Source organism: Mandrillus leucophaeus, unplaced genomic scaffold, assembly GCF_000951045.1.
Source record: "Mandrillus leucophaeus isolate KB7577 unplaced genomic scaffold, Mleu.le_1.0 Scaffold206, whole genome shotgun sequence".
In the NCBI taxonomy this organism is placed as follows: domain Eukaryota; kingdom Metazoa; phylum Chordata; class Mammalia; order Primates; family Cercopithecidae; genus Mandrillus; species Mandrillus leucophaeus.
The window spans coordinates 3,278,435-3,302,065 of NW_012102099.1; the positions used below are offsets into that span (position 1 = coordinate 3,278,435).

The 23,631-nt window shown below is 43.6% G+C and overlaps 1 protein-coding gene across 6 annotated transcripts in view; it reads left to right on the forward strand.

Annotated features, from left to right (window-relative positions):
- Positions 1-1,817: 1,817 nt before the first annotated feature.
- The window catches only part of PSMF1 (proteasome (prosome, macropain) inhibitor subunit 1 (PI31)), a 47,352-nt gene continuing 25,538 nt past the window's right edge, over positions 1,818-23,631 (forward strand). For 3 of the 6 annotated variants that reach the window (XM_011979856.1, XM_011979857.1, XM_011979859.1), the window contains exons 1-4: positions 5,872-6,288; positions 12,815-12,967; positions 14,751-14,833; positions 21,458-21,643. In XM_011979856.1, the coding sequence (XP_011835246.1) occupies positions 6,160-6,288; positions 12,815-12,967; positions 14,751-14,833; positions 21,458-21,643 (551 nt within the window). In that variant the 5' untranslated portion in view covers positions 5,872-6,159. Of the gene's footprint in view, positions 1,998-5,871; positions 6,289-12,814; positions 12,968-14,750; positions 14,834-21,457; positions 21,644-23,631 lie in introns of those variants that run through there. The other 3 variants (XM_011979854.1, XM_011979855.1, XM_011979860.1) reach the window with 3 other exon arrangements.

Genomic DNA, 23,631 nt, shown 5'->3' on the forward strand with positions numbered 1-23,631 from the left:
CATGTGGTTATTGCTGAAAATAACTTCATAGATGAGGAGGGAGGTGTTAAAAAGTGATCTGCTTCATTGACGGCCTCATACTTCCTGATTTCAAAACTTACTACAAAGCTACTTCAAAACATTATGGTACTGGCATAAAGACAGACATATAGACCAATGGAACAGAATAGAGAGCCCAGAAATGAACCTTCACATGTATAGTCAAATGATTTTCAACAAGGACTCCAAGACCGTTCAATAGGGAAAGAACAGCCTTTTCAACCAACGATGCTGGGGAAACTGGATATTCATATAAAAAGAATGAAGCTGGACCCCTCCCTCACACCACACACAAAAATGAACTCAAGATGGATCAAAGACCTGAATGTAAGACCTAAAAGTATAAAACTCTTGGAAGAAAATGTAGGGCAAATTCTTCACAACATTGGATTTGGCAGTGATTTCTTGGATATGACATCAAAGGCACAGGCAGCAAAAGGAAAATCAGGCAAATTGAACTTTATAAAAATTAAAAGCTTTCATGCATCAATAGATACTATCAACAGAATAAAAGGCAATTCACAGAAAGGGAGAAAATATTTACAAATTATATATCTGATAAGGGAATCATATGCAAAATATATAGAGAACACCTAAAATTGAACAACAAAAACCAAACAACTCAGTTAAAAAATGGGCAAAGGACTTGAACAAACATTCTCCTAAGTCATATGAATGGCCAATAAGTACATCAAAAGATGCTCAGCATCCCTAATCATTAGGGAAATGCAAATCAAAATTATAATAAGATACCACTGGCTGGGCATGGTAGCTCACGCCTGTAATATCAGCACTTTGGGAGGCTGAGATGGGTGAATTGCTTGAGCTCAGGAGTTTAAGACCAGCCTTGGCAACATGGCAAAACTCCATCTCTATTTAAAAAATAAAAAACATACCACCTCATACTCATTAGAATGGCTAAATGGGTACTATGAAAACAAAACAAAACAAAACAAAAAAAACCAAAATAACAAGTGTTGCTGAGAAAGTGGACAAATTGGAATGCTTCTGTACTGTTGGTGGGAATGTAAAATGGTGCAGCCTCCGTGGAAAACAGTGTGGTCAGTACCACTAAACTGTAGACCTGAAGTGATTACAATGATCAATTTTATGCTATGTGTATTTTACCACAATAAAAAAAACTTTAAAAAACTAATAGAGTTACATAAAAAATTCTTTTTTTTTTTTTTTTTTTTGAGACAGAGTTTCACTCTGTCGCCCAGGCTGGAGTGACGCAATCTCAGCTCACTGTAAGCTCTGCCTCCCGGGTTCACACATTCTCCTGCCTCAGCTGCCCAACTAGCTGGGATTACAGGCACCCGCCACCACACCTGGCTAATTTTTTTGTATTTTTAGTAGAGACAGGGTTTCACCATGTTAGCCAGGATGGTCTTATCTCCTGACCTTGTGATCCACCTGCCTTGGCCTCCCAAAGTGCTGGGATTACAGGCATAAGCCACTGTGTCCGGCCTAAAAATTATCGTCTTTTTAAGAAAAGAGGTATCTGCTATGGGTGTCAAATATGCTGGGTACCCCACTGACAAGGGGAATGGGAAGTCGGGAAGTCTTGGATATCAGATACTTGGTAGAAGCAAAGAACAATATCAATCATGGAGGGCTTCCTGGAGGAGGTGATATGGTTGAGTTGATGCTAGGCCGAGGAAGAATTACAGTAGTGAATGACTTCGCCTCAGTGCCCATCTAGGCACTGCCCATTGGTTCAGTTCTTCATGGTTTCCAGGGAGGCAGGGAGCTTGGAATACCCACATTGCTGTCACTTGGCAACCAGGAACTGGTGGCTGCAGCCACCGGCCAAGTTCTTTCTATCATCCTGGGCCCTCATCTCTGGCATGGGCTCTTGGTAGTGGGGGCCCAGACAGGGAGGCACCCGCCACCTGCTTCCTTTCTCAGCCACTCACAGCACTTACAAGGGCAGAATGGGACTCTTGCTGATGTAGGTAAGTCCACAGAAAGTGCTGGATGAATCAGGGGCAACACACACACACACACACACACACACACACACACCAGCCCCAGGAGGTCCTCCCATTTGCTCCCATCCCTGGAGGACCCTGGGGTTCAGGACAGGTGGAACATAGTCCTGGCCTTCACAGGATTCACAGCCTGGTTCAGGAGATAAGAGTTTACCTCATTCTTTCAATACACTGATGCCAGTGCCTATTCCATGCTGGCTGCTGGGTTACAGACTTTCCAAGGCATGGCTCACCCCTGGTCAGGGGTGTGGGAGGACATAGCAGTCCGCACTACAATACCCTCGTCACCCTTCAGCAGTCACCTCTACACGCAGACTGCTTTCTTTAAATTATGCGACTCTCTGCCTGAGGGCCTTCCAGGACCCCAGAAACAGCTCTCAGCCTGTGGCAGATGCCCTCAAATGGAAGAGCTCTGAGACATGCCCCATACTGCCTCCCAGAGTTCCCGGGTAGGCGTGCGGTCCAGTTGCCCCGTAGAGGTAACTGGCTTCATCACACTCCCTCTGCTGGCTGCCTTTCCTTCCTGTCTCACTTCCCTACTCCACTGCCCCCACTGCTATTTCCTGGAATCAGCTCCCAGATAAACCACTCAAATCCCTGTCTCACCATGGGCTTCTGAGATAATACTTGTTAAGACAGGGATGATGGTGTAGAAGAGGGAGCCAGCGTTCTATAAGATGCCAGCTACAACCAACTGTATGCAAAGCAGTGTTGAACCAAGGGGTGGGGATGACGGAGCTGCCTGCCCTGGTGCAGACAAGGAGTGGGTACATTTGCTGTAAAAAACTTTAAAGTAGTAATAAAAGAGACCAAAAGTCAGTCCACTTTTTGCTATCATCAAGAACCAGCAATTTACATCAACTTCAATGATAAAATTCTCCACCTGACTAAGGCTGATAGCTCTCACTGTCCCATGCCCACCCCTTGGTACCCCACTGACGCCAAGCACACTGAGGAAAGAGCAATTAATCATGGGCAAAGAGATGAGGGAAACCTCACTCAGGAGACAACATTGACCTTCTAATCACACACAGCTAGCTGCATTCCACCACGCCTTTGCACATACTGTTTCCTTTTAGTGGAACACCTTTTACTCCTAAATCCACTTTTTTTTTTTTGAAGACAGTCTCGCTTTGTCACCCAGGCTAGAGTGCAGTGGCTTGATCTCAGCTCACTGCAACCTCCACCTCCTGGGTTCAAGTGATTCTCCTGCTTCAGCCTCCCAAGTAGCTGAGATTATAGGTGCCTGCCACCACGCCTGGCTAATTTTTGTATTTTTAGTAGAGACAGGGTTTCACCATGTTGGCCAAGCTGGTCTTGAACTCCTGACCTCGTGATCTGCCCGCCTCAGCCTCCCAAAGTGCTGGGATTACAGGCGTGAGCCACCGTGCCTGACCAGTGCTTTTTTTTTTTTTTTTTTTTTAACACTAGATAGTGAGCCCTATAGGGACAGGAACCTGTTCATCTGTGTCTGGCCCACACTAGGCACTTAGGAATGGGCTGCCACTAAGTAGGCACCTTAAGTGGACACCCTGCACTATGGTTCATGGCAGCCCAGCCTATCAAAGTTTATTGACGGAATGAATCTGTAGAACTTTTCCATAACTGGATAAGGGTATCACAACAGAAGGGACAGAATAAGCAAAAGCAGGGAAGCCCGAAAGTGCAGAACTTCTCAGTAGAAAGGGCAAATAGCTTTATGCCACAGGCAGTACATCTCAGAGAGGAGTTCCACAGCCATCAGCTTTAGTGTCGTCCAGAATGTGGTCAACATACACGCACTCTTCCTCAGACCTTCTCATCCAGAATCTCTGCAGAAGGAGTTCAAGAATCTGGGTGTCTCAAGGAAATTCTAGGAACACAAAATTTGGAGAGGCACAGGACCAGCTGACAAAGGGAGTGGTGAACTATAAAGAGATAAGAGTGGCCTGATTGGGTTGGGGCTAGGACAAGAATTCATTTCTTCATTCAGTATTCATTCTTTCTTTCAATAAGTATAGATTGATCCCAGATGGCATTCAGGTACATATGTGCACAAGGTAGATATGCTCCCTGTTTCTTTGTCACAGTCTAGTGGAAAGACAGTCATTAAATAAGCAAAGAAATAAATACCTAATATAGTTTCAGGTTATGATTAGTGCTTTGCAGGGAAAAAAAAAAAAAAAACAGGAGAGGGGTTAAAGCCTGGAGAAGGTTATTTGGATGGAATGGTCTGGGAAGCCCTCTGTTGAGGATGGTAGGAGTGAGGGATGGAGCCACTAGAAATGAAGAAGCAACACACGTAGATATTTGGGAAAAGAGCATTCCAGGAAGAGGAATGCAAAGGCCTAAACAGAACACATGAAAGAGGGAAAGTGGTTGGGAAGCTAGATGCTGGAGGATCAGACCAGGGTGGAAGCAGTGAAGGTGATGGGAAGTGGTCAGATTCATAATATATTTTGAGAGTGGAGTCAACTAGCTTTGCTGTTGGACCATATGTAGCTGTGAGAGAAGGGGAGCCAAGGTCATTGCAGGTATAAAGGGGATGGGAGGACAGTTGAAGGAGATTGAATCAGAGAGGTACAGGACTGGCAGGGCTGGGGCAGGAGGTGGCAGACCACATGCAGGTTCCTGCAGACCACGGGGAGGACTTTACTTTTCCATTGAGTGTGATGGGAACCCTGTGAGATTTTGAGCTGAGGGATGTGATCTGACTTGTTTTCTTTTTTCTTTTTGTTTCTTTTTTGAGACGGAGTATCGCTCTGTTGCTCAGGCTGAAGTGCAATGGTGAGATCTTGGCTCATCGCAACCTGCACCTCCCGGGTTCCATCGATACTCACGCCTCAGCCTCCTGAGTACCTGGGACTAAAGGCGTGCGCCACCACGCCCAGCTAATTTTTGTATTTTTAGTAGAGACAGGGTTTCACCATGTTGGCCAGGCTGGTCTCAAACTCCTGACCTCAAGTGATCCACCTGCCTCGGCCTCCCAAAGTGATGGGATTACAGGCGTGAGCCGCCACACCCGGCCGATCTGACCTGTTTTCTAACATAATCTCTCTGGTTGCGAAGTGCAGTACAGAGAGAGACAGGAATGGAATGGGGCAGTTCCGAGGCTGATGCTAGGCATCCAAGTGAAAGATGACGGGAGCTTGGACCAGGTTGGTGACTGGGATGGGGAAACTAAATTTATTTGGGTAAAAACAATAAGTGGATTTCATGAAACTTATTGACATAATGGGTGGTAAAAATCATAAAGGGGGTAGTCAAATAAATGATTGAAATTTGGTAATGGGTCAGGAGCTTCAGCTCTGCGGGCAGCAGTTGTGTCTTCTTGGAAAAATGGTTTCAACTCTCAGCCGTTTTGTCATCTGCAAAATGGGGATAATAATGGTACATCATAGAGTTGTTGAGAAGGTGATGTAAAGGTTTTAGTACAGGATGTAGCACACAATAAACACTTAATAAATGTTATCTTAGAAGCCAGACTGCTAGGTTCCTGTAACCATCTCAGCCATTCACCCGCTGACTGTTGTCATCTTGGTCAAATTAGCCCTCTGTGCCTCAGTTTCCTCATCTGTGCAATGAGGCACATTAATCGTTAATATCAACTGCATAGAGTTGGGTTGTGAAGATTAAATAAATGAATACAACTAAAGCATTTAGAATAATGTGGCCGGTAGTAAGCACTGCGTACGTATTAACGATTATTAAGAATGTATTTTAGCCACATTTCCCAGCCCCTTCCCCGGCCTAGCATAACCCATTTTGTGCATGGGAAGTCTGGCTCTCAGCAAGGTGGCCTCTTGGAGGGCGCTGTGCCTGCGTGAAGCGATCCTGTCGGACCCAGCGAAGACCCAGGTTCCGGCTTTGAGGGGCCACGCCCCGCGCGGTCCCTGGCGGAACCTTTTAGTTCTGCGCTCGCGTTGCCAGCCCGGCGCGCCTCACGCAGTTGCGCCCGCTCCTGGGGCTACTTCCGGCGGCCCCGCCCCGCCCCGCCCCCGGGCGTCTCCATCTTGGTCTCAGGTGTAGACTCTGCCAGAGCTAGCGCAGGAGTGAAGCGGAGTTATAGCTACCCCGGCCGCGGAGCTGGCTCACTGCACTACCCCCTCCCCCTTCTCTCCTCCAGACGCCGAAGTCGCTGGCGCTTATGGCGGGCCTGGAGGTACTGTTCGCATCGGCAGCGCCGGCCATCACCTGCACGCAGGACGCGCTCGTCTGCTTCTTGCATTGGGAAATGGTGACACACGGCTACTACGGCTTGGGTGTCGGTGACCAGGTACGCCACGGAGCCGACCAGGGTGGAGGAGGGGACTGTCTTCTGTCCAAACTCAGAGGCCCAGAGGCCTTGTCCAGAGCGCCCGATTTCCCCGCCTTTCCCAATGCAGGGCCTGGGGCACATGACGGCGTTGGTAAAACCTGCGGGTCGGAGGTTGCTCACCTGCTCCAACCCAGCCCAGAGTCCCTCACAGCACAGCTGGCACAACATGATTTGTAAACTCAAGGGCAGAAACTCGCTTCAACACAGCCTGGCAGCCTCTCAGGCCAGTACTGTGTGGACCTAGCATTCCATAGAATGGAAAAGAATCCAGACAGGAGTTTAGCTCCCCAGAGCACTCCTCACCCACCTAATCTCCTCTGAATTCCTTCCCACCCAACCTCGGGGTGAGGGGACTGACTCAGTTCCGCCCTGATACCACACTAGAGCCTCCACCAAACATCTGGATCCAAGCACAGGTACGGGAGTGAACTTTGACCTACTCAGCCCCAGGCCACGGCCCTTTTTTCACCCCTTAGCATGGGCCCAGAGAGTTCACATGCCTTTCACGCTTTACTGAAGGGCCCAGCGTAGTCCACTCGCTACTGCCATCCCCAGCTTAAGCTCTAGGAAACAGTCCCCCCTAGAATCGTATACACATACAGCCTGGATGTGAGAGTCATATAAGATTTTCTCCTCATAGCTGTCCCCATAGGGCCAGCCCCCTCCACTCCCATCCCCAGGCTCCACCTCTTACACCTAGGGACGTTGTTGTCATCCCCACCGAGTTCCAGGACCGCTGGGCCCAACCCACCTCACTAATTCTTTGCTCTAGCATTCTTCTGTCTTTCCTGTCTCTTCCCTGTGACCCTCATCCCCCACATCCACATCATCCTAGACATCTGCTTGCTGGGACAACTGGGCCTGCCTCCATGCGTGCCGCTCACTGTCACTGTTCTCTCACTCTCAGAACCAAGACCAGCCATGGGAAACAGACCACCCCATCACCCTTCCTCTCCTTTTTGACTGCTTCAGTCCTCAACTCCTCTAATCATTTTTTTTAGCTTCTCAAATAGAGTCTTAATTCTCCTCTCCTGACATAGCTTTAGGGACCTGTCTTCAAACTTGTTTTGTACATTCTGAGCACTTAGGAAGTATCCCCTTTCCCCTACCCCTCACTGCTGTCCCTATTCCTCTCTGTCTCTTAGAACTAAAGACCAAGACCACGATACCCCTCTCACACTTTACCTCCTTCAGCAGGAACCAGAGCCTAAGAACTGTCAGGGATTTCTGGCTCTTCCCCCGCCTGCCTCCGACCTCAGTTATCTCACTGGGACCCCAGGTACACACTCAGGATCCCCATTCCCACCTCCAAACTCACACATACTTCATCTCTCAAATGGGCTCTATGACTGGAGATGAGGATGGAAAAGAACAGCCAGCCTTTCACACACACACACCTGGAAGCAGGAACCATTTCACCTTCCCAAACACATCTGTCCCTGTCCTTTCTCTTTGTGCTGCTCTTCATTCCACATACCTTCCAAATGCCTTTCAGCATTTCAGACCTTAGTACCAGGTAGAGTCACATTTCAGTGTCAGGCCCCTGTTTCAGTGCATAGTCCCCCTAACAGAAATCTTGTCTCCCCACTTGTCCTACTCCAGCTTTTTAATCTTGAGCAGCTCTTCACTTGCCCCAGTCATTTTATTTCAGCTTTTCCTAGATTCTTCAAAGAAACTGGTATCTGGGATGGTGCAGGGGACAGTGGGGCTGAGAAGAGGAGTAAGATTTGATTTTGACCTGGGAGCTCCTCCATTGGCCCTCAGCTCTCTTGTCCTTCAGATGGAACAGCTGTACTCTGCACTGTCCCTTCTCATGTACCTCACTCCCCTTACATACCCCTAACTAGCTACTTCTACTCTGCCACACTATCAGAACCCTGTCCACCTCTGCTCCGGAACTTGTTCTAGAGGGTGTGCCTGATGCCCTTCTCTTCTTGCCATTCCACAAATAAATATCAATTGCTGTGAATCTGCTCCCACCATTCTTACCCTCACTCATCCTGTTGAATCACTTTGACAGTTTGGGAACATCAGTTCACATAAGTCGATACCTTCTTTTAGCTGGCATTATCACCTTTCCATACACTCAAGGCTGCAAAATTTTCGGATGAAATGTACAGAAAGAATACAATCTCATTTTAATACTGTTTTTTTCTGTTGTTGTTGTTGTTGTTTCCAAAAAAAAGGCCTTGACCAATTCCCCAAGGTCCATCTGATTTTTCTCTGTTCATGGTGCTATTTTTTGAGCTTCTGCAGGCCAGAAAAAGATGCTGGTTTCAGAAATCTTTGGGGAGGCCCAGGAGCCTGGGGAATGGGGTTTTTGTAAGGCATTGCCACCTTTCTTCCTGAATCTTGCATGCTCTTGAAGGAATGGGTGTTTGGATTGCAAACTAGAGCGTGGTGTATTTTTGCTTCTCTCTGCCTTTTCTCCTTGATTGTCAGTGGGGCTCAGGTTGCACTTGTCCTCCTGTCACTTCTGCTGAGTCTACTTTCATTCAGAGTGGAAGCTGGAGAGGCATCTTTCCTGTTAGTTTATTTAAAAGGAGGTTTAATTTTTCAGCCTGGGGCCAGCCAACTCAGCTGACTCGATTGTATTTTCTAAGCTCAGAGGATATTTGTGTTGCCTCTCCTGCCATCTCCTGTTTCCACCCTTCTGGGGGTGATAACGAGAGGAAGGTCCAAGAGTGTATGCTTGACTACACAAGTTGACAGTTAAATGGAAAGCTAGATTGTCTGCTTTCTCTTAGGTTTTACCTCCTGTGTTATAGGGGAATTGTGTACGTAAAACTTGACTAGAAGACCAATGCAGCCACTGGCTTCAACAAAAATCCAATCTTAGAATTTGGATTTCTTTCTTGATGTCAGAACCACTCCTTGCGAGAACTTTACAGCTTTTCCAAGTGGTTTAGGTGGCAAGGGGATAGGTAAGGGATGACTTAGGTGGTCATCGACATAAGTTAGATAATTTTGTTTTCTGTTGTGGAGAATGTAAGGATTGTGATGAAAGAGAGAAAATGCCCAAAATGATCTGTTTAAGTTTCTTTGGGTGCATGTTAGCTCAGAGGCATTGGGTCAAACTCATGACCATTAAAGAACGCTTCCAGTGCCAGGATTTTACCTAGGAAGACAGTTATCTTTATTCTTTTAGGGCCATCTTATGGACCTGGCTGGGGAAAACCTTCTCTAGCTATAGCCTGGGGCAATCAGGAGCTCTGAATTCCAAGTACAACCCTACAGCTGACTTGCTGAGACCTTGGTCAGCTCTCTGACCCTCTCAGGCCTTAGAATTGTCTTTCTTTTTTTTTTTCAAGATGGAGTCTCACTCTCAGGCTAGAGGGCAGTTGTGCGATCTTGGCTCACTGCAACCTCTGCCTCCTGAGTTTAAGCAATTCTCCTGCCTCAGCCTCCCCAGTAGCTGGGATTATAGGTCCGCGCCACCATGCCTGGCTAATTTTATTTTGTATTTTTAATAGAGACGGGGTTTCACCATGTTGTCCAGGCTGGTCTCGAACTCCTGACTTCCAGTGATCTGCCTGCCTCTGCCTCCCAAAGGCATGAGCCACTGCACTCAGCCTCAGGCCTTTGATTTTTCATCAGAGGAAGTTAAACCATGTGACTGTGTACTTAGGCTACTTTCCAACTGTGGCTTTCTGGGACTCTTGATATTTGATGTCAGGGTTTACAGGGCAGTTGCATGCCATGTTTGGCCTGATATCCCCAGGATCTGTCCTCTGTTTACTGGGAAACATCAGTTGCACTGCAGTTAGAGACAGCAGTTTCACCTGACTTCAGGGATTTTCTGTAACTCTGGAAGCCAAAGGTGATGGGGAGGTGAGCAGACCAAATTGTTTATATTCCAAGAGAGAACTGTGGTGGTTTGAATGCTGTACATGGAGGATATAATATAAATTTAAAGGCCTTTGACAGAGCAAAGATGAGGATGTCATCAAATTTCTGGCTTCCAAAGTAAACAAATTCATAACGCTAAGCACTAAACATATTTGGGAAAGTTACCCAGTTTGGGGTGAGGGGATAGTTTCTCTTTCTCAGAAGAATGGTTTGATTAGTTTCATTTTTGTTTTTCCTCACTCTCATTTCTGTGCTTCAGGCCTGTGAATTTCATCCTCATCCAGCCAGGTTTTAAACCATGCCAGCTGTGACATCCTGAATTTTATTTGGATTCTCTTTCCCCAAAGGATTTCTGAGCACCAGGGGTGACCAAAGAGGACAGGCCGGCAGTTCTCAATGTGTGGTCTCCCCTTGTCCTTGGTGTGTGAAGTTTTGCTTTGCTGGACCTTTGTCTTTTCCATTTTCTTCATCTCCGGTCCCACTCCCTCCCGCTGTATTCTCATGACTGCAGATCTTCCCAGTCCACCTGACCCATGGTGAGCAATATAAATATACATCCATGAAAAAAGATTCTAACTTTTTTTGGTGCTTTTTAAAATTTTTACATAAAGGTACTGGAGTGTAAACCTCATTTTGGGGGGATCTTTCCTTTAAATCATATTTTTTATTTTATATATAATACTATCATTAGATCTGGTTTGTTCCTTCTGACTGCTAAATAGTATTCCACTGTAAGCATATTTTGCATTTTATCTCCACTTTGGCTACCTTAGCCAAGGCTATAATGAAGATCCTTTGTTATGGACCCTGTGCACAGGGTTTCTTCTGGGAGTAGGGATTTTAAATTATAGGATATTGGCTTACCTAATTGCACTAAAAACTGCCAGATTGCTCCCCAAAAGGGCTGTATGAGTTTAAATGCCCACCAGCAGGGACTAGAGGTTCCCATTCTCCCCACACCTACACAGACATCTGGCAAAAAGTAGAAAACTGGGTAATAACAGTCCGAATCGTATAACTTAGTGTCTCATTATTTCAGTTCTGCTTCTCTGATTACTAGTAAAATTGAATAACTCTTTAAATACTATTAACCGCTCTTTTTCTTGTTCGTATCTTTTGCCACTTTTTGGAGTTGCCAGTTGTTATTGTTCATTTTTCAGGCATTCCCTTTATGTAGAGGTTATTAATTTCTTTCCTTTGCAGCCATAGCAAATGTGTCTTCCTAGCCTGTGGCTGCTTATTAACTTAGTAGTGTCTCTGTTGAACAGAAGCTTTCAGTTACAAACAATGTCAAAGGCAGCATTTTTTTTTCTTTTATGAGTCTTGTTTAAGAAATCTTCCCCACCTGGAAATCACTATATTATTTTTCCTGTAGAAATAATTTGAGAACTACTTCTCAAACTTTAGTATGGAAAGTCTTAGGATTTTTTAAAAAGGAAAAAGGAAGACATCACAACTCACAATAAAAGATGTATTTTACACCCACCAGGCTGACAAGCATGAAAATGGCAAGCATTTTACCCCTACTAGATTGGCAAGCAACAATAGCAATGTTGCCAACTACACGGAGCAACAGGAGCTTTCATACATTGCTAGTGGGAGTATAAATCAGTAACTCTTTAGAAAACAACTTGACTTTATCTTGTAAATTAAAAGCTTTTCCTCCATGCATACTCTATAGAAATTTATCCGTGTATGTACCAGATGTGTACAAGAATGTTCATAGCAGCATTGTTCATAATAGCAAAACAAATAAGCTGGGAAATACTCCAAATCACCATCAACAAGTACATGTATAAATTGCAGCATAGTCATACAGAATGCTGTGTAGCTGTGAATGTGAATCAGCTGTAGTTAAATGCATTGACATGGATGCCTTTCCAAAAACAGTATCGAATAAAAAAGGCAAATGACAGAAGTGATGCTGTTTATTTAAAATTCAAAAATATTTGAAACAATATATTTTTGTGGTTGCATGTAGAGTAATATAACTCTAGGGAAAAGTAAAGAAATTGTTTAAGAGTGGTGATTACCCTTGAAGGGGAAGGAGGGACATTTATTGGAGTTTGCTACCCAAGGCTTTAGCAGTATTGCTGATGTTCTATTTCTTAAGCTGGTGGTAGAGACATTTTATAATTCTTTGTTATTTGTACATATGCTACATTTTGTGTACTATGAAATTATAATTTTTGTACATCACTGCAGTCAGTTAGGGTGTATTAGGATCTGTGTTTTTAGTCAACACCTTGGTAATCTATTGTAGTTAGCCTAAGGTCCAAACTTTGAAAAACACTACTTAGAACTTCTCAGTGTTCCTCAAGGTGACTGGCTTTATTCTTAGCAGAGGGATGGGGAAGAGATGATTATTAAACCAACACTGCAGATTCTTGACAGGTTCCAATGCTGTGTCAGAAAGGTAGCTCAATATGAGGGAGAGCACAGTAGAACAGAAGCCCAGAGACCTGGGCCCTAAACCTCTCTCTCGCTGTAGGATCTTGGGCAAGTCATTTCTCTTGACCTCCACATCTTCATCTGTGAAGTGAGGCGGGTAAGATTAGCTTATCTTGTGAGGTTCTTTATAATTCTGTGTTTTGAGGTCATGATCTTTCTCCTCTCAACTGTGGTGTCTTCCCAGCCGGGTCCCAATGATAAGAAGTCAGAACTGCTGCCAGCTGGGTGGAACAACAATAAGGACCTGTATGTCCTCCGGTATGAGTATAAGGATGGGTCCAGAAAGCTCCTTGTGAAAGCCATCACCGTGGAGAGCAGCATGATCCTCAATGTGCTGGTGAGTCTCTGAGACACGTAAGTCTGCTGATGAGATGAGGATGGGAATGGCTGTTTTGAAACCCATTTAACAGTCTGGATCCAGAGCTCCAATGTTCTTGTAGCCTTTACCCGGTGATCCCACTTCTGGAAATTTATCTTAAGGTGAGAACCCTAAGTATAAAAAACCTTTGTACACAAAGATATTCACCACCTGGAATTAAGAAGGAGGGGCTTTCTGTCAACAGGGAAATGGTTAAATAAGGTAAATCTATTCAGTGACAAGATAGAAGGAAAAAACTTAGGTAACTCCAGTGGGCTACTTCAGTTCCTTAAATAAATTGAATTCTTTGCTGCCTTGGAGCCCTTGCACTTTATATTTCCTATGCTGGAAGGCTCTTCCCCTCCCCCATCTGCCCCTCTCACAGCCCTCCACCATTCCTTCAGCCTGGACAATTCTCTTTCATGTTTGACTTCCTCAAAAAGTTCAGTTCTGACTACCCACTCCTACCACTCCTACTGCCAAAAAAATCTAAATTATGTCTCTTTACGCCATCATTTTATTTTCCTGCCTGACACTCATTGCAGCTTGTAATTGTGTACTTATTTGTGCTTTGCTTTTATTCTGCCATGGGACTGTATGTGCCACAAGGACAGTGACTTTCTTTTTGTTAACTTTTGTCTTAGTGGTTTGTGTGTGACCATGTGGAAGTATCCTGCTATATGTATTATACTGCACTTTGCCTTTTTTTCACTCGATGTTTTGGAGGTCTTGACATGGAAATACATGTAGATGTACCTTATTTGTTTTAACTGTTATGTAGTTTCTCATGGCACCATAATTTCTTTATTCCTTTCCCTTTTGATGAACATTTAGATCTTGTGTCAGATAGGATTCTTGGTTTCAAACAACAAAAACCTCTTGGGTTAGTTTAATCAAAAAGGGTTTATTAAAAGAACCAGAATCACCCAGGCGCAGTGGCTCACACTGTAATCCCAACACTTTGGGAGGCTAAGGCAGGTGGATCACTTGAAGTCAGGAGTTTGAGACCAGCCTGGTCAATGTGGTGAAACCCTGTCTCTACTAAAAATATTTTTAAAAATTAGCCAGGCATGGTGGTGGGTGCCTGTAATCCCAGCTACTTGGGAGGCTGAGGTAGGAGGATCCCTTGAACCCAAGAGACAGAGTTTACTGTGAGCCGAGATTGCACCACTGAACTCCAGCCTGGGCGATAGAGCAAGCCTCTATCTCAAAACAAACAAAACAAAACGAAAAGAACCAGGATAGCTCATTGAAACAGGTTTAAAGCTAGGTTTCCAGAAGCAGTGTCCCAAATCATGCCCCAGAAACCGCTGCTGCTACCAACACTGCCCAGTATTAGGTACTGGCTGATTCTGTCTGCCCTGGTGCACCCTTCTGTTAAGCTGCTGATATGACCCACTGGCCTCTGCTGCTACCCTCATTAACAAGATATCTGCCCCTTGCTGGGTCTGCCTCTTCATGTTGCTCGCCTCCAACTCAAAGTTGATGCATCAGTTCAACACCTCAATTACCATGCCTGAGCCCTTTTGCGAAAGAGCCTGGGAAGTAGGTGTTTTAGCCTCTGCCTTGGAAAGGCAGTGTTCCTAAATCAAAGAAGTCTCTAAGCCTTAGGAAGGTATTTTATATAAACAGTCCTTATATATGTCTTTGTGGGCATATGTGAATATTTCTTTAGGTTGAAGACTCTGTTACTCTCCCTCCACCCTCCCACTCTTAGCCTAGAAATATCCCAGTCTCTCACTTTCTATTTTCACTCATCTAGGAATATGGCTCACAGCAAGTGGCAGACTTGACCCTGAACTTGGATGATTATATCGATGCAGAACACCTGGGTGACTTCCACAGGTACTTCTAAATGATGTCTCTTCCCTGGAAAAGAGAGAACCAATGGCAAGATATAAGGAATAGGGTAGATGTGTCCAGAAAATTAAGGAAGGTGGATGGAAGGACCTTTTATTTCTGGGCACAACTTCCTAATTTTCTTTTCTGTTTTTTATGTATTTGAAGAGGAGACTCACATAGGAAGTGCCACATGAGACAAGATGATGCAATCAAGAGTCCATAAGTGCTGTGGTGGCTGCAGAGTAGAGGTGGAGCCAGGCCAACTCATTCAGCCAGAGCAGACTCCTGGGAGAATGTGTACCTCATTGGGTCCCCAATCCCAATCTCCAACTTAAAAAAAAAAAAAAAAATTATTTTCTTTAGGGTCGTTTTAGGTACAAGCAAAATTGAGCAGAAAGTGCAGAGCGTTCCCATATTACCTCCTGGTCCCATACACCCACAGCTTATAACTTCCCTGTGTCAATATCCCATACATAGTGATACACTCCTTACAACTGATGAGTCTACATTGACACATCATTATTAGGGCTCAAGCCTGCTGTTGTGCAGTCTGTGGGTTTTGACAAATAGATGAGAATGTGTGTCTACCATTATAGTATCACACAGAATAGTTTGACTACCCTAAAAATCTGTGCTCCTCCTATTCTTCACTCCCTTTTCACTAACTCCTGGCAACCACTGATCTTTTTACTGTCTCCATAGTTTTGCCTTTTCTAGAGTGTCATATAGTTGGTATCATACAGTAGTACATTCTAGGCCTTTTCAGCAGATAGAACTAGGAAAATTTTTCCTTATGAGTTTAAATTGTCACCTCTGTTTTTAATATAACACTACAGGATTCTTTTTCTCTTATTCCGTACTTATATGTCCCTTCTCCTGTGGTGAGAACCCTGATTCCCAACAGCATCAACATATTTACTTATTTACTTGATCCCAGAATACACACAAATATTTTCTGAATGACATCAGTGCCTACCAAGAACAAACCTACTAAGTAAAGTTCCAAATGATTTATTTCCAGTTCTTTTTGTCTTTTACCCATGTCCCACAAAAGATGTAGGCAGAGTAGTGTCTTCCAAAGGTACTTAGATTAGTGCTTGTTTTTTAAATCAGTATAATGAAGTTATCTGTTTTATAGATAGTTAAGCTGATTTATGTCTGCTTTATTCCGTTATAGGGAATTTTCCCCCATCTTCATTGACCACCGCAGGATTTTATTTTTTTGAGATGGCGTCTAGCACTGTCACCCAGGCTGGAGTACAGTGTGACAATTCAAGCAATTCTTCTGCCTCAGCTTCCCGAGTAACTGGGATTACAGGTGTGCACCACCACACCCAGCTAATTTTTGCATTTTTAATAGAGATAGAGTTTTGCTGTTGACCAGGCTGGTCTCAAACGCCTGACCTCAAGTGTTCCACCCATTCAGGTGATCCTCCCAAAGTGTTGGGATTACGGGTGTGAGCCACCACGCCCAGCCATCCTCAGAGTTTTAGAGTAAGCTTGGCATCACTATAAATGCACAGTTATGAAACCTTAACTGAACCTCAGAACTACCCAGAAACCCTGTTGCATTTAATAGCATCTAATCAGCAATACCCTGTTTGAACCTATTCCAGTCCTCACAGAATTTCAAACCACTGCTACTCCTCATTTCTCCTCCCCTCTTCCACGCAACTTCTGTGTGAGGAGGTCTTTTACATATTCCCCTCCTGCATGCCACCCTCCAGTGTATTTCCCTCATAGCAGTCTGACCAATCTTTTTCAGACATAGATCAGATCATGGTTACAACTCTGGCTTAAAACCCTTCAGTGATGCCACTTCACACCCATTAGGATGAGTACTATCAAAATAACCAGAAAATAAACAAGCGTTGTCAAGGATGTGGAGAAATTGGAACCCTTGTGCACTCTTGGGAATGTAAAATGGTGCAGCCACTACGGAAAACAATATGACAGTTCTTCAAAAAATTACTGTATAATCCTGCATGTCCGCTTCTGGGCATATACCCAAAAGAATTGAAACTAGGTCTTGAAAAGATATTTGTACACACATGTTCATAGAAGCATTATTCACAGTAGCCAAAAGGTGAAAGCAGCCTGGCTGTCCATTGACAGATGAATGGATAAACAAAATGTAGTATGTAAATACAGTAGAATATTATTCAGGTTTAAAAAGGAAGGAAATTCTGGCCCATGGACAAACCTTGAAGACATTATGCTAAATGAAATAAGCCATTCACAAAAGGACAAATTCTGTATGATTCTATAAAAGGTACCTAGATTTGTCAAATTTATAGAGACAGAAAGTAGATCGTGGTTGCCAGATCCTGGGGCAAGAGGGGAATGGGGAGGGGAGTTAGGAATTAATGGGTACAGAGTTTGTTTTGCAAAATGGAAAGAGATCTGGAGGTGGATGGTAGGTGATTGCACAACAGTGTTAATGTACTTAACACTACTGAACACTTAAAAATGGTTAAGATGATAAATTTTATGCATATTTTACCACCATTAAAAGCCTTCAGGGAATGCTCATTGCTCTTAGGATAAAGAACACAATCCTTGATGAGGCCTTAAAGCCTAGCATTCACCCCTTCAGTCTCACCTTGTACGGCCTTCCCCACATCCCTGTGCTTCAGCCACAGTGTCATTCTGCCCTCTTCAGACTGCTTCCCTCTGCATAAAGTGCTGTCCTTGATCTCATGTAGCCAACTCCTGTTTATCGTTTGGTTACCAATTTAAATGTCAGTTCCTTAGAGAAGCTTCCTCTGGCCCCCAGGCTTAAAGCTTCAAAACATTTTACAATTTTTTTTGGAGACATGTTTCCTTCTGTTGCCCAGACAGGCTGGAGTACAGGGGCACAATCAACTCATTGCAGCCTCAACCTGCTGGGCTCAAGTGACCCTCCCACCTGAGCCTCCCAAATAATTGGGTCTACAGGCATGTGCCACCATGCCCAGCCAGTTTTTTATTTTTTGTAGAGATGAGGTCTTTGCTGTGTTGCCCTGGTTCAAAACATCATTTTTTAAGCATTTAATCAATCAGTAGATATTTTATATTTGCCTTCTTAGAGTTGGTTTTCCCTTGCTTGTGATCTCCTTGAGGGCAGGGCTTGGGTCTCTTTTGCGTACTTTAGACAAAGCGGGGAAAGGGGGAAATGAGCCAGGCCTGACCAGCAGAATGCTGCTCCTCTGGGTGTTGCACACACCCTGACACTGAACCCTCTTAGTGGGTGAGGGGGGAACATTTGGAGAATGGTCTCTTGACTTCTTCACTCTGGAGTTCCATTGGGAGAGAAATTGACAAAACCTGTGGAAGAACCTAGGCATATTGGCCATTCATGCTCATTAGAGCATTCCGTCTGCTCAGTAATAGAGAGAATTGTGATCCTGTCTCTATTTGTTTTTTAAGTACATTTGTTTGAGGGGTTTTTGTGTGAGGGAGAGGATGTGTGTTGTGTTTTGTTTTGTTTTTTGATTACTGTGAAATGAGGGACACAATAGTACTATCTCAGGGTTTTTCTGAGAATGGAATGAGATGTCAGCACATAGAGTGCTTAGTGCTTAGTCCAGCTCTTAGTAAAATACACAAAGGGGAAAAAAATCTGATCACCAGGAATCATCTCCGTGGAAATGGGCGGTGAAAGCTGAGGTATGGCTCTGCCTCCTGATCAGAGGCCCTCTCTCCCTCCTATGCCTTTCAACCATAGCCGCCTCCGTGTAGCCCTCTTTGTTAGGTCATTGTGGCATGTCTTCACTCTTCTAGGAGTTTGTGCTCCTCAGTGAGCAAACTGTGATTTGCTAAGAAATATAAACCTATTGTGTTCCATTCTGCTGTACCCTTTCTGTGTCAGATGAGATGATAGGCTGTCGCGGTTGTTCTGCCAAGGCTTAAAAATTATGTGAGAACCTCTCCTTCAGGACCTGGTGGTTTTTTAATCAGGCCTGAATTTTACACATGCCTAGGGATATCAGAGGCCTCCCCCTGATCTCATTAAAAGGAAAGAGGATTTGAATTTACCCCCGCACCCAGCTTGGGCAGGGAAGCAGCTCATTTTTTTACCCATGGATGTCCAGTGGCTTACTTACTCATTTAGATCAAGGCTCATTTTTTTTTTACCCATGGATGTCCAATGGCTCCAACATCATTTGTTATTCCTTCATTGAATTGCTTTTGAAACTTTGTCAAAAATCAGTTGTCTGTACATCTGTGGATCTATCTCTGGATCCTCTGTTCTTTTCCATTGATCTCTATGTCTCCTCTTCTGTCAGTATTACTCTACCAGTATTGATTATTGTAGGCATTAATATTGAGTGGAATAATTCCTCCCACTTTTTCTTCATCAAGATAGTTTTAGCTATTCTAGGTTCTGTGTCTCGTCCTTTTTCTTTTTTTCTTTTTCTTTTTTTGAGACAGAGTCTCGCTCTGTCTCCCAGGCTGGAGTGCAATGACATGATCTTGGCTCACTACAACCTCTGTCTCCTGGGTTCAAGTGATTCTCCTGCCTCAACCTCCTGAGTAGCTGGGACTACAGACGCATGCCACCACGACCGGCTAACTTTTTGTATTTTTAGTACAGACCAGGTTTCACTGTGTTAGCCAGGATGGTCTCGATCTCCTGACCTTGTGATCTGCCCATCTTAGCCTCACAAAGTGCTGGGATTGCAGACGTGAACCACCGCCTTGTTCCCAATCTTAGGGGCAAAGCAGTCTTTCACAGTAAAGTCTATTGTTATGGGTAGGTTTTTTGTAAATGTTCTTTATCAGATTAAAGAAGTTCCCCTTTATTCTTAAGTTTGTTGAGAGTTTTTAATCTTGAATGGATTTATCATGTTGGATTTTGTCAAAAGCTTTTTTCTATATCAATTGATATGACCATATGATTTTTCTTCCATAGCTTATTGATATGGTAGATTACATTGATTGATTTGTGACTACTAACCAGTCTTGCATACCTAGAACAAGTCATACTTGGTCATGGTATATAATTCTTTTTATACATTTTTAAATTCAATTTGCTCATATTTTATTGAGGATGTTTTATGTGTGTAAGTTCATAGGATATAATAGTCTGTATTTATTTATTTATTTTTTGTATGGTCTTTGCCTGGTTTTGATACCAGAGTAATACTGGTCCCATGAAAGGGGTTGGAAAGTATTCCCTCCTCGTATATTTTCTAGAAGTGATGGTAAAATTGATGTTAATTCTTCTTTAAATGTTTGATAGAATTCTCCCTGAAACAATCTGAGGCTGGAGATTTTTGGTTTTTGTTTTTTGTTTTTTGTTTTTAGAATGTTAAGTGTAATTCAGTTTCTTTAATGAAACTATTCAGATTATCTGTTTCATTTTGGCTGAGTTGTAGTTTATGGTTTTTAAGAATTGGTCTATTATGAATTGTTGGATTAAGTTGTTCTTAGTATTCTCTTATTATCCTTTCAGTGGCTACAGATCTATTGTAATATTTCCTGTTTCATTCTTGTTTCTGGTGACTTATGTCCTTTCTCTTTTTATATTTGTCAGTCTTGCTAGAAGTTGGTCAATTGTATTCTTTTTTTTTTTTTTTAAGAATTGACTTTTTGTTTCATTTTCTCTATTTTTTTTTTTATTGACTTATGTTCTTACGTTTATTACTTCTGCTTGCTTTGGGTTAATTTGCTCTTCTTTTTCTAGGTTCTTTAGGTCAGAATTTTGGTTATTGATTTGAGTTCCTTCCTCTTTCTTGATGTAAGCATTTAGTGCTATGAGGTTTCTTCTCAGCAATCCTTTAGTTATATCCTGCATATTTTCATGTGTTTTTATTTTCATTTTAATTCAGTGCTATATATTTCTTTTTTGGGACTTTGATCCAAGGATTTTCTAGAAGTATGTTGCTTAATTTTCATGTACTTAGAGAGTTAACTTTTTGTTTTGATTTCTGTTGTGCTTCCATATGGTTGAAGTACATACTTTGTATGGTTTCAGTTATTTTACATTTGTGAGCTTTGCCTTATGGGCAGGATGTGGTTCATTTTAAAATACCAGTGTTTTAGGAAGCCTGGAGTCCTACCCATTCTGTTACCTCAGCCTGCCTCCACACCTCAGCTGTGGCTCACGTCACTTGTCTCTCACAGGCAAAGAAAAAGAGGCCCAGGCAGGATGGGATAGGTGTTAGGGGCAGCCTTCCGAGGACTCCTGAGTTAGTGACAGAACTGGACCTTGAGCCCCCAGAGCTCTGCCTGCCTGGACCAGGAACCTGATTCATCCTCCCCGTGGAGCCTTTGCCTTCCATGACCCTTCCCATGACACATGATGAACACACAATGAAGCTGAGGGAGGGGTGAGGTGGGTGAGAACAGAGGAGTAGCCAGTCCAGGCTCTGTGCCCCTACACCCTCACCTCTTTCTAATGGGGTGGTAACGAGGAGGGGCAACTCAGATGCCTAAGAAGCTTAGGCCCAAATCTCAGAGACAGCGTGGGGCTGTTGCCCCCCTCACCCAGGTCCACCAGGCGGCCTGTTCCCCCACTTATAAACAGGCCAAGCGCAACGCCAGGAGCTCTCAGGGCCGCCGCTGCCATCGTTGCGGCCAGAATACCGCTTCCAGGGTTCCTAGCCAACTGCAAGCAGTTGACTCTTCGTTTGCTTCCTGCAGGACCTACAAGAACAGTGAGGAGCTTCGGTCTCGTATTGTGTCTGGAATCATCACACCTATCCATGAGCAGTGGGAGAAGGCTAGTGTAAGCAGTCCCCACCGGGAGTTCCCCCCTGCTACCGCTAGAGAGGTGGACCCACTCCGAATTCCTCCACACCATCCACACACCAGCCGGCAGCCTCCCTGGTGAGTACAGAGCATCCAGCGGGAAGCCCATGCTTCTGCAGAGGGATTCCAGCCAGCTATCCCCATCCTGCCACTTGACCCCATCCCTGGCCCGTGTGTGTTTTCAACAAAATGATCAATGTCTTGGGGTTCAATGGAATTAGAAAGTGGAGACGTAAGTGGAGCAGTGAGTTCTTGAACTGCTACTAGTCACCCTAATTACCCCACATCTTAAGCCTGCCTGACTTCTTTCTAGAAGCCACACAGAGCCCCTGAGTCTATCCAAGGATCAGTGCCTCTGGAGCTTATGTGCAGTAGTCCAGGGTTGCTGCCCAGGTAATTCACGCGAATTCATTCCAGAGCTCTTTGTCTAGACAGGGCCCTGGGCCACTCTTTTTGAGAAAATGCAAAGATGCAGAGGTACTAACCCAGAGGAGATGCAGTCCCAATGTCTTGCCCATTTCATTTCATTTCACTGTAGTCCCCCAACCTCACTATCAACTTCAGAAGTTTTCCAAAATAGCATGGGGTGCGAGTGAGTCACATTCCAAGGTTTTTGCAGATTAGGATGGCAGCGTTAGGACTGGAGACTTCTGCTCAGAGGGAGGAGACAAGGACCATGAGACCCTAGTCTCTAGCTGAGATACCACTTCTCAGTTTGGAGCCCATACTGTGATATCATACTGTTGGTGGGGATGAGGGACAGAATTCACTGTGAGGGACATAAATAAGCACTTAATAAATGTAGACTACCATTGTTATTTTATTCTGGTTCATAATTATATGCCTTTAGTTAGCTAAAAATGGGAAATCAGTTAAATTATTACAGGTAATGATTGGCATATCTCTTTGGCAAAGTCTTTACCAAAAATATTGAGTCCTGTGAAGACAATGGAGAATTAGAAAAAGTGGTTGAAAAGATTGAAAATGACTTATCTGATATATCTTATTTTACCAAAGGGAATAGAGATAAGATGACCTGCCTGAGTTCACCAGCCACCAATAAAGAGGTAGAGCCAGGGCTGGGGTCTAGGTATCCTTACTCCCTGCACAGTGCTCTGCCTGTGATGTAAACAGATGTGATCTAACCACCTTTCCATGCTGGAAAGATTTAAGAATAAGCCCCGGTCAGAAGTCAGATTGGGAAAAAATTTTAGACCTGAAGTAAATAGTAATTCTCAGCTTTATTTGTTTATTTCAAAACAAATATTCTGTGAAATAGCTCTTACTATATTGAAATGGAATTCATAGGTATTCTAACTTACCTCATCCACATTTCAGAGGAAATCAGTATAAAGTCCTAACTATAATATAAATTAGAAAAAGAGAGTAATTAATAAGATGATGATGTATATTCCATGTGTAGGTGCATGAGTACAATGGAGAGCAGAGATGTTTACATGTGTATGTGGTATTATCTTGAATTCAACAGTGACAAAAGGTGTTGTATACGGATGTATTATGTTAGCAACTCAAATACCACAAAACTCTGTTGCTGTTACTAACATGACTTTTTTGAAATGGTAAACAGCTGTTAGGAGAATTGCAAACAAAATAGTGATTGAATATTGTTTCTTCAATTATGCCATAGTTACATTCCTGGAAAAATGTGCTTGTTTTAAAGTAACAGAAAAAAAATACTTTATATTCATACATAAAATGGCCTTACATTCAGATAATTTATTTAGGCTTACACCTCCATGAATATCTAAACAAGACATTTGAAAATTGTGTGGGATGTAGGTCATTCTTCATTTCGTGAATCTCTACTATCAATTGTAGAATATCCAGCATCTCTAGTCTCTGCCTGTAAATGCCAAGAAGGCCCTCCAACTACTGTGACAAGCAAAAATGACCCCAGGGCTTGCACTATGGCACCTGGAGGTTATACCTCCCTATTTAGGACACATAGATCTAGAGTATAGAATTGTGAAAGTAAAAATCCTAGCCTTGGAAGAACTGAGAGAATGAGAAAATCACCATGTTGCAACTTCTGCTGAAATAATGTA